At 34.6% G+C, this 12,181-nt stretch overlaps 1 protein-coding gene across 1 annotated transcript; it reads left to right on the forward strand.

The window, feature by feature from the left end:
- The first annotated feature begins 1 nt into the window (after position 1).
- Positions 2–6,980, forward strand: LOC114359499 (uncharacterized). The gene is made up of 9 exons (XM_028313923.1): positions 2–264; positions 514–733; positions 948–1,124; positions 1,588–1,716; positions 2,893–3,026; positions 3,472–3,666; positions 4,458–4,602; positions 6,114–6,247; positions 6,699–6,980. Exons 1-9 carry the CDS (start codon positions 60–62, stop codon positions 6,899–6,901), a joined length of 1,542 nt encoding a protein of 513 aa, XP_028169724.1. The 5' UTR covers positions 2–59; the 3' UTR covers positions 6,902–6,980.
- Positions 6,981–12,181: the final 5,201 nt, after the last annotated feature.

Consider the following 12,181-nt stretch of genomic DNA (forward strand, 5'->3'; position numbering starts at 1 on the left):
GTAAAATAATAGAAAAATAGTTTAACGATAAATAAATACTCGACATTTTAGAAAACAGAATGAGTGAGTTATTGGATGACGATTTGGAATTTCGTGGGGGCACTCTGCAGTTGACTACAGACAATATTGCGCCGGACACCACGGGCCGCGTTCAAAACAATCCCACGGATGATTCTAGCAGCACCAGAGTGAAATCCAACGCAAACCCAAGTTCAGTATTATCAGGTGCGGACTCCCTATCTTCATCTACGTCATCTTTTGCAGGTAATAATAAATTTAAGATATTATTTCTGAACAAAATTCGATGTCATCACAATGTAAAAATTAATTGGGCTTTCCCTTATCTCTCAATTACTCGCTAATTAACGGCTAGATTTTATTGAGTCGTCTGATGTTCATTACCGAAAGTAGATGAAAAAGCAGTATTGAAAACAAACATCTTAATTATAGTGGAATTTTTTCGGTACAATTAATAGCCAAACCAACTTTCTATATTTTTTCTTTTCTGCCAAGATGCTAGAGCAGGAGAGCAAACAAATGGCGCATCGGCGTCAGCGGAGCCTGAGGCTGCGCAGCCGGTATATCCTCGTTATGACGTGCCCTTTGATCGAGAGAACATCAAAGACTTCTTCACATTCCGCCGAGGCGTTGTAGAGAACGCCATACAAGAATGCATCACAGGCTTGCTCTTCCCTGAAGATGGAGAATATCTGGGTGCTTGGTTACTAACAGAGTAAGTAATAAATCTTAAATGGGTACCTATCTAATTTATTGTACTTAAAGAAATATTTATGTATCATTTGTTGTGTTAGATTTTAGATTATCAAGACTCATAAATCTCAAACAAAGTATTAGGTGAAAAGACAAAGTATTAATTATTGTCACAAAGTTTATTAAAAGAAGCTGAGAGTAACTGAAATGCAATAATAAATAATTGTTTCTTAAAGGATAACATTATGGGACAACGAAAAGGAGAGGATTGTCATCCTCACATCCAGACTGGTGATGACTATAAAGTACGACTTTATAGCGATGAAACAGCTCGACTTCAAGAAGACCTACCTCGATGACCTGGACACAATAGTCATTGGAGAGCTTGTGTACCCACCATCCTCACTAGTGCCGTAAGTTTTTACATGTCTAATATAAAATAAATTACTAATTCTAAACCTTTCTTCCTTGTGAAATTCTAATCAAATCATTTATTTGTTGTAATTTTGTTTTCTTGTTTTATGTTGTTTGTTTTTGAACTTAGTCTTGCATTAAGTTTTAATAGAATATTGTAATAAGTTGAATTTTCTTCCTTTAAACATTTTAAAAATATGTTCATTTAATAATTGTCTAGATGGAACAATTTGGAAATAACAATATACCTTTTGCTTCTTCACCAAATAAACAAACATTGTTCAGAATGTCCGAGTTGTATAATCCAGTTTTGATATAGAACTGGTTAACTGAATATAAAAGTGGTTCTAAAACTGGTTTTTCCACCCAAGTGGATTTGAAAATTTAAAAAAGTTTCTAATATGTAGATAATAAATAAAATGTTAACTAAAGAAACTAATAGGTAGTAAATCCCTCACGCAGTCGCCTTAACGGGCTCGCGACAGGAGTGACGACGGTCGTGAAGGACTGCGTCATAGACCGCCTGTGCCGGCGCCCGAGCAACGCCGACGGGGAGAGTAAACTGTTCGATCCCAAGTATTTTGAACCTAGGTACTTTGAGTTGCGGTAGACGCCCACATTTTACACTCATTCTGACCGCTTCATATCTTCACCCAAGGCCTAGAACAGACGGTGAAACGCAACTGCAACGAAACTGCAACTGCTAGTTACTTTTGAGTTGCATCTAAGTTTCTGCCATAGCGTCCGTTGAGAGACCACACATGACGCGACCAGTTTGAAACTTTCAGTTTCATTCATCAGAATCATCACAAAGTTGCAGTTTCGTTGTAGTTGCGTTTCACCGTCTGTTCTGGGCCTAACTGTAATAAATGCACTTAACATTCCAAACGGTCACTGATTTAGCCTTGTGATCTGCTGGTGCTCAGCCTAACAGTTCTAACCCCCATAGCATGCTCTTGTCTAACTGCACGTGAAGGTATGTTACGATACTATCATTGTTTTTAAGCTTATAGATTTAGAATGCTTCTTCTGAATGTTTTTTGTTAAACTTTTATTGCTCGCAATTAGAGAGTTGATCAAAATGCAAAATAGAATAATTTTACAACTGTTTAATACAATTTCTTGCTACATATTTTTTGATGTTATAGTTATTAGGATTTAGGAGTATATACTTTGATAATAAGTCATGATGAAGGCAATTTCTGTTTTAAAATCTAGCAATATTGTAATAATCGCAGAATATGTGATGTGATATTTGCTCTATGGTGCTGTGTGGCTGACTAACATTATTTTACTTAAATGTGTTTATTATAAGCTTGTAGTTAGAATTATAAATGTATACTATTGCAGTTTAAACCTGCTGAAAAGGCTGCTGTAGAACTAATCAAGGTGCCAGCTAAAAATTGATTTAAGCCTAATACCTAATATTAGAGAGGTCTTCATTTGAATGAAGACAAGCCTGTTTCATTTAGAATGTTAGAATTTGACGCCTTCGCTTCTTCGCAAGTAGACAACGCCAGTAGGCCTAGGCCGATTTACATTTAAGGCTGGGTTGCAGCATCTTACTTTAACTTTAACAAACGTCAAAAATCTGTCAAACTCCATACAAAAAACACCGGTTATCGTCAAAGTTAGGTGGTGCAACTCAGTCTAAGAAAGACGAAAATCAAATGCGAAAAGTCTTTTAGAAAATATGTTTTCACTCTAAATGTAAATCGGCCTCTTCAAGCAATACAGCATTTGAAAAAGTCGTGTATCACGTTGTAGGGAGCGCAACCTTCGCGGCGTGAGGCTGATGTGGAACAAGGGCGAGGAGCTGCCCCTGAAGACGGTGTGGAACCCCTTCAGCCAGGACGTGCCTTTCATCACCTTCGCGTCTCACCCCATATTTTGGCATAAAGGTCCTATTTTTGTCTTTATCTGCAACTAATATTGTCTCTGGAAAATTCTGAAACACTCATGCCCGTTTTCACCATCAATCCCTAATTTTTAACTGACCCCTATAGTAACACATAACAGTAGTTTTGTTTTCATAGGGGTCACTTGAAAATTTGGGATTGATGGTGAAAACGGGCATCAGTTTCACAGGTCATTTGCAATTTTTATCACAGTAAAATGATACAAAGTGAAGTGAAATAATCTATCACTCATTCTTGCCCTGACTAACTATGTTATCCGACTATAAAGAAGAGTAGTTTTTGACCCAATAAAATCAAACAAGTACTGCTTGTAACATTCTAACTAAAGCTTCCAAAAATCGTGAAACCTAATTACATGAACCTCATTTAGATGGTACAAAAATCCAAATACCAGCATTTTTCAATTAATATTGTGTATCTTTTACAGACGGAGAATTAGAAGATAAAGCGACATACGACATGGAGATCTTTGCTCAAAAACTGCAGAGGGCCATCGAGGCAATGCCCTCCTCTGCTTGCTGCATACACCACTCCCCCATAGTCATACAGAGCTATGTGGGCCTCACCTCCTTGCTGCATAACAAGACCAGCATGGGATTCTTTAAAGTCAGAGGAAAGTTCAGCTTCTAAGATCCTGATGATGCAAAATGTGGGATTTTGAAATGGCGTTAAGAAGAGTATTATTATGAGTAATGGCGAAGCAAAAAAAATGTTATGTACTCAAATGTATAAATTAGAAAATTCGCTTTCTACAATAGGTCTATATGACCGCATTAGCATTTTGTATATTTGTGTGCGTCAAGTCAAGAGCCATGAAATGACTTTTTGCAAAGTTTTTGTTAATTTTTGCATTCACCACTTGGACGAATAAATAATGGTTTATTCATCCAAGATTCACCAATTAGTTTGCTAGCTAAACTCAAATAAGTAGAATGCAAACAATCTGATTAACTTGGCCTTATTTAAATGTGTAATATTTAAAATATGTACATCGAAAACTCTTAATATTAAATATCTTCAACACTAGTCATTGAGTTATGGGCTTGTCTCATAATGCAATAATGAAAAATGTAAAATGATAGAATTAACTGAAAATTAACACCCTTGACTACATTAAATTCAACGTTTCAATCATTGCTGACGTGTAAAAAACTAAGCATTGTTGCCAAAAGATATCGTTTTGAAAATGTTCACACTGTTTAAATAATGTTGTGTGAACATTATTGTTTGTGATTATAGGATGAACCAGGGCCGTAGCTNGCGTCGCTAACACCAGTTTTGATATAGAACTGGTTAACTGAATATAAAAGTGGTTCTAAAACTGGTTTTTCCACCCAAGTGGATTTAAAAAAATTTAAAGTTTCTAATATGTAGATAATAAATAAAATGTTAACTAAAGAAACTAATAGGTAGTAAATCCCTCACGCAGTCGCCTTAACGGGCTCGCGACAGGAGTGACGACGGTCGTGAAGGACTGCGTCATAGACCGCCTGTGCCGGCGCCCGAGCAACGCCGACGGGGAGAGTAAACTGTTCGATCCCAAGTATTTTGAACCTAGGTACTTTGAGTTGCGGTAGACGCCCACATTTTACACTCATTCTGACCGCTTCATATCTTCACCTAAGGCCTAGAACAGACGGTGAAACGCAACTGCAACGAAACTGCAACTAGTAGTTACTTTTGAGTTGCATCTAAGTTTCTGCCATAGCGTCCGTTGAGATACCACACATGACGCGACCAGTTTGAAACTTTCAGTTTCAGTTTCATTCATAAGAATCATCACAAAGTTGCAGTTTCGTTGCAGTTCGTTTCACCGTCTGTTCTGGGCCTAACTGTAATAAATGCACTTAACATTCCAAACGGTCACTGATTAAGCCTTGGGATCCGCTGGTGCTCAGCCTAACAGTTCTAACCCTCATAGCATGCTCCTTGTCTAACTGCACGTGAAGGTATGTTACGATACTATCATTGTTTTTAAGCTCATAGATTTAGAATGCTTCTTCTGAATGCTTTTGGTTAAACTTTTATTGCTCGCAATTAGAGAGTTGATCAAAATGCAAAATAGAATAATTATACAACTGTATAATACAATTTCTTGCTACATATTTTTTGATGTTATAGTTATTAGGATTTAGGAGTATATACTTTGATAATAAGTCATGATGAAGGCAATTTCTGTTTTAAAATCTAGCAATATTGTAATAATCGCAGAATAATAATATGTGATGTGATATTTGCTCTATGGTGCTGTGTGGCTGACTAACATTATTTTACTTAAATGTATTTATTTTAAGCTTGTAGTCTATATATATAAAAATGAAACCCGTTTCGCTCTCTCGTTTGTCACGGCATCACGTGTGAACGGCTGAACCGATTTCGATAATTCTTTTTTTTAAATGTTTGTGGAAGTCCAAGGATGGTTCTTACGGAAAAAAATATTAAGAAAATCTCTACGCTAAGGCGGTACGAAGTTCGCCGGGTCAGCTAGTTAGAATTATAAATATAATGTATACTGTTGCAGTTTAAACCTGCTGAAAAGGCTGCTGTAGAACTAATCAAGGTGCTAGCTAAAAATTGATTTAAGCCTACATTTACAGACCAATTGAATTACTAGAGACAAGCCCGTTTCATTTAGAATGTTAGAATTTGACGCCTTCGCTTCTTCGCAAGTAGACAACGCCAGTAGGCCTAGGCCGATTTACATTTAGGCTGGGTTGCAGCATCTTACTTTAACTTTAACAAACGTTAAAAATCTGTCAAACTCCATACAAAAAACACCGGTTATCGTCAAAGTTAGGTGGTGCAACTCAGTCTAAGAAAGACGAAAATCAAATGCGAAAAGTCTTTTAAAGCCTGGTCCGTGAGCACGTAGAATTTTGTCCAATGACCCCAAGCTACCCATCCTTATCGCTCGCGCGTAATTATATTGCTGTCGCGACTGTGCGACGCGCGCCCGCAGTGAGTGTGCTCACGGACCAGGCTTTAGAAGATATCCAAGTCTTCACTCTAAATGTAAATCGGCCTCTTCAAGCAATACAGCATTTGAAAAAGTCGTGTATCACGTTGTAGGGAGCGCAACCTTCGCGGCGTGCGGCTGATGTGGAACAAGGGCGAGGAGCTGCCCCTGAAGACGGTGTGGAACCCCTTCAGCCAGGACGTGCCTTTCATCACCTTCGCGTCTCACCCCATATTTTGGCATAAAGGTTTAATTTTACTTTATCTGCAACTGATATTGTAGGTCTCGGAAAATTCTGAAACCCGTATTCACAAACGATGCTTGCAAATCTAACGCATAGCGTTGAATAGAGCTCTGTGATTGGTTCGTGAGTCACCCTGTGCGTCCACGCGCACTGTGAGACCAGTAATGTTTGTGAATACGGGCGTTAGTTTCACAGGTCATGTGCAATTTTTATCACAGTAAAATGATACAAAGTGAAGTGAAATAATCTATCACTCATTCTTGCCCTGACTAACTATGCTATCCGACTATAAAGAAGAGTAGTTTTTGACCCAATAAAATCAAACAAGTACTGCTTGTAACATTCTAACTAAAGCTTCCAAAAATCGTGAAACATAGTTACATAAATCTCATTTAGATGGTACAAAAATCTAAATACCAGCATTTTTCAATTAATATTTGTGAATCTTTTACAGACGGGGAATTAGAAGATAAAGCGACATACGACATGGAGATCTTTGCTCAAAAACTACAGAGGGCCATCGAGGCGATGCCCTCCTCTGCTTGCTGCATACACCACTCCCCCATAGTCATACAGAGCTATGTGGGCCTCACCTCCTTGCTGCATAACAAGACCAGCATGGGTTTCTTTAAAGTCAGAGGAAAGTTCAGCTTCTAAGGCAGATCCTGTTGATTCAAAATGTGGGATTTTGAAATGGCGTTAAGAAGAGTATTATTATGAGTAATGGCGAAGAAAAATGTTATGTACTCAAATGTATAAATTAGAAAAAATCGCTTTCTACAATGGGTCTATATGACCGCATTAGCATTTTGTATATTTGTGTGCGTCAAGTCAAGAGCCACGAAATGACTTTTTGCAAAGTTTTGTTGATTTTTTTTTATTGCATTCATCAATTAGTTTGCTAGTTAAATGCAAACAAACTGATTAACTTGGCCTTATTTAAATGTATAATATTTAAAATATGTACATCGAAAACTCTTAATATTAAATATCTTCGACACTAGTGATTGAGTTATGGGCTTGTCTCATAATGCAATAATAAAAAATGTAAAATCATAGAATTAATTGAAAATTAATACCCTTGACTACATAATTCAACGTTTTAATCATTGCTGGCGTGTAAAAAACTAAGCATTGTTGCTAAAAGATATCGTTTTGAAAATGTTCACACTGTTTAAATAATGTTGTGTGTACATTTGTTTGTGATTATAGGATGAACTCATAAATTAGTCATTTTTATATTGTGTTAATGTATATTAAGTACCTATAGAAGTATCTATAGTGGGTTTATTTAAAATTTTGAAAGCGGAAACATTGCAAGTGACTTGCAGATAACATTCTTACAGAATTATGTATGTGTTTGAAGTTATTAATAATAATTACTAACTATAATTATTGTTTTAAATAGCACCTATCTACAACTATTGGAATTGTTATAGAATAGTAGATAAAGTTAATAATAATAATTTCAACAACAAAAAACTTACCATTATGTTGAGAATGATAATTTAATTTTGTTATTTTATTAGCATTAATAATAAATAAATAATAATAATAAATATCTTTGGACAATCTCACACAGCGCCATCTAGCCCCAAAGTAAGCAATTAATATGCTTGTGTTATGGGTGCTAGCTTAACGGATATACTACTTATATACTTATATACTACTATTAATGAATATATTCTTATTATAAAGGTGATTACTCACTAGATGAATTTGTATCTTAAATTTCATTTAGACACTAATGCTACCTAGTTACCGCCAAATGAGTAATCACTGTTGTAACCCTTCTTGTTGTATTTTTAATTAAAGGAATCAGTGGTGTCATGCTCAATTATTTTGTTACATGCGAATGCACCAAGTAAGTGACCACCTTAATACTAACATAATATTAGGCCAGTTACTATGTTAATAAAGCATATATATGTATTTTAGTTCTGCGATGTTGATACGACTTATCGTTACCAATACTATGATATAGCGCAATATGTTAGCGGCGCAAATATTTCCAATTATGACAAGGGCAATTCGAATTATGCATTAAATGTTATTAACATGAGAGTATTTATTAGAGGGAATTGTAGCTTTTGCATAATGTAGTGATAAACTGTTGTTATGTTGAAGTTTCAGTTTCAAGTATGATCTCGGTAGAGAAAATCGCTAGAAAATGTGTATATTTACTTTGACTGTCTCATGCATTCATGTAATGCACACAAGAATAGGGATGTCGATATCATTTACTTATTTCAAATACCTAGTTACTTTAATATTCATATAGCTTTGGATTGGAATGGAGTACTTACCTATAAAGATCATAACTGAACCTCCGTCCATCAACTAACTACATTCCTCTACTTTATATTGGAACTACATACTTATACAGGGTGTTAGGTAAATGGGTATATGAGCCGACACTAGCCCATGTTAACATGGTCATATAAATGTTATAGTGAAGTCAGAAAATTGATATCTTCATTTTAATTATTTTAATTTTCATACAAATCGGATTTTATAAAATTTATTTTGTATGAAAAAAAAACATGATATCAAATTTCTGACTTCACCATACCATTTATATGCCTATGTTAACATGGGCTAGGGTCGGCTCATATACCCATTTACCTAACACCCTGTAAATCTAATTCCAGCATCTAGTCAGTTGACAACTTTTGCAAGCTATTGTGGTGTCGACAACCCTGTTGCTTGCAAGATCTTTTCTAATTAGTTCTTGAGCAAGAAATAAGGAGATTATAAAATATAATTTTGTAGTTATTGCGTTTTTATAAATCCGAATGGTATATTTTTTTCAACTTTACTACACTGGTCATCACAAAAATCGACCCTCCCGCGACAAGCACTTTCAAACGTATGCATCCCCACTTCTCACCAATATTGGCACCATTTAAAAGCCTAGTTCTAAACTTCATTTAATTAAAGGAAAGGTTTTTACCCCAAAAATGTGTCTGTAGAAGAATCCAGAGTCACTTCTTCAAAAAATAGGAAGTTACGCTTGAGCCAACTTTTATGGCTATAAAACTGTTAAGTTGGGATTAATCGCTATCTATCTGTTAAAGATGACACGTGAGATCATTATTTGGTTTTATAACCATAAAAATTGGTCTAATTGATCCCAGAGGTGAGCCCAAAGTGAGGTATTTTTTCAAGTCACATTTATTGTATATCGCGTTTATGTTAATCGTTTATTAAGAAATTAAATGTGTTTTTCTTTAAGGATATTTATTGGGCTTTTAAATAACACCAATATTGTTGGGGTAGGGATTGTGTCAGTAGAAACGAGTTTCGTGTAAAACGTAGGTGGGCCGATTTTTGTGATGACCAGTATATTTGTTATTATTTTTCTGCTAGCAAACCTAGAATCATGAAAAGCAAAAAAAATACAGCATAATAAAGATGGAAAACTACCTACATTCATTGTTTGTGTAATTATTATGCAACTTTCTGAAAAAATATTGTTATAGGCCTACTTCTAATAAATAAAAATCTTAGTTAAAATCAAAATTTTACTAAACAGTTTTTTTTCAAAAATGATACTAATATCAACACTTCACCACAATATGGTATTCTTCTGGTATATTGATGGCTTTTTATTTCTCGTTTTGTTAGCGAGTGCCTATATCAGACGCCTAGATTTTAAAGGGCTACAGTTATAGTTTTATGTAATAAAACTTAAGTTATTTTTTTGCTAGTGATTTAATCACTTAAATGTAGGTACCTAAACATTGATATCAGTTGAAATATAAATACATGTAATGAGATAATATTATATCACGTTTGTTGCTTTTATGTAAAAGTTTATTTATACTTTGATTCTTGTCAATATTGATACCATTAAATAAATTTTGTCTTTACTATCTTAAACTATCAATAAATTAATAAATCAATATAATTTAGTTGTTTTTATTGTGAATTAAATCTTAACAATATTTTAAAAATATGTAAATAGCGTATCGAACAATTCCGCATCAAATTGTTAATCAAAATCTCGACCATCCCAGTTATCCGGTAGCTCACAATTATCCCAAAAAGATTCAGAGTAAGGTTTCAAAGTGGCATCATACTCGTCTAAATGTATTTCTCTAACGTAAGTTAAGTTTTCTACCCAAGACAGATCTTCAATACACACTATACTTGGCAATTTTATTGCGTTCGAATCATTATTTCTCATGTTATTGTTGCAAATATTTGGTCCAACAATTTGATTGATATTGGTGTGTGTGGCAAAATGTTTGTTTACATCTCCAACAAAGTTTATTCCACTATTTTCTTTGATATTTGAGCCAATTTTATTGATGTTAAATTCATCATTGGCTTTTTGAGTAACTTGAAATGCTACCTCAGGATGACTTGCCAAAGCACTATCTCTAACACCTTCATCAGGTTTTGTGGTATTGGTATTAAATTTAGGCTTGGACATTTTACGTCTCGTTTTGGGTTTATTTTCTTTATCTTTCTTCTTTTTGGAGATCTTTTTCCTTTGTTCTTTTACAGGCTTTGATAGTTGAATTGTAACTACATTTGTTTTAAGATTTTCAAAAGTTTCAGCAGTCTTAGGAAGTTTACCGTGTAAAGTTTTCTTTGTTATTTCAAAATGTTTTTGCGTTGGTGTATTTATTTCGTGCGATACAGTACATTGAGTGTGTTCGTTATTTTGGGCTTCAGGTTCTATTAAGTTTATGATTTCTCTATCAAATTCTGCCATATCCTGGCCACAAGTATCATGCACAAAATCTTGATTGAAACTATTTGATGTTTCAGTTACATTCATATTTTTAAGTATACTTTGGGAACACAAATCTTCAGTGACTTGTTGAGTATCATCTAAAGTCAAGTCCACTATTACATCTATCAGTTCGTTGTCCACATCGTTGTTAAGATTACGAGAATTATTATCTTCAATAGAATCTGTATTGATGAGGTTATTAGGGGCTACAAGAACTGCTTGCTCATAAGCATGTTCAGCATTTGTTTCGTCGTTAATACAAAAACGGACTGTTTTCTTTGAACCAACGTTGATTTCTTTATTAGTAACTTCTTTATCATAATCGCCATTGTTTGTTTCAACTTGAATATTATTTGGTATGGGTATTTCTTCATCCATTTCAGTTAAATCGTCGTCTGCCAAGGAGTAAACAGGTGATGTGGAGTGTAGATTATTGGAATGATGACTGTCCATAAAAGTTTCTGTGTCTTCTAAAACATCACTAGATTGGTGATGTAAAACATAATTAGTTTCCTGCTCTTCAATAATGCCTTTCATACAACGTGTAAGCTTTTCGCAAACCTGTAAGAATATTATAAAGTTTTTAAATTCAAATGTTATGGAAACCACGTGTTCTCAACTCATTTTCACTACGGTGCTATGTGTCTCAAAGTTGTTTGAATAACAAATAACTCTTGGACTGAATAGATGGTAAAGAGAGCGCTTATAAGTTTAAAAGACATTGTGAACGTTTAATTAACAGTTTTCATAGGAACTTTGGTTAAAATTACATCTTGCTAAAACAAATTAAACAATACTTAATATGCCAATATTCTTACCTGTAGAGATCGCGCATCTCCCAAACATAATGACTTGATAGACGCCACTTCATCCAAATACATTTGAGCTTGAGGAACAGTTATAACTTTGTTTTTGTAAATATACTTGTCCACTTTCAGACTGATAGCCATGAGCCTCATAGTAATGTGCTTTTTCTGAAATTAATAAATTTATTCAGCCAAAGATTATCAGCAATATTATGACTTTTGATACTTAAATGTTTAAGGCGGATAGACATTCAATAAAATATTAAGGTCGAATAGATAGTCTCTAACATATTATTATTTAAACAATTTTGTTGCATGTGGTTACTAAAAGAACTGATAATAATATAGCGATAATAATGGGATTTAACAATTTTGACACTGGAATAC

The sequence above is a fragment of the Ostrinia furnacalis genome, unplaced genomic scaffold, assembly GCF_004193835.3.
Source record: "Ostrinia furnacalis isolate ACB-3 unplaced genomic scaffold, ASM419383v2 OfSCF4439, whole genome shotgun sequence".
Lineage (NCBI taxonomy): Eukaryota > Metazoa > Arthropoda > Insecta > Lepidoptera > Crambidae > Ostrinia > Ostrinia furnacalis.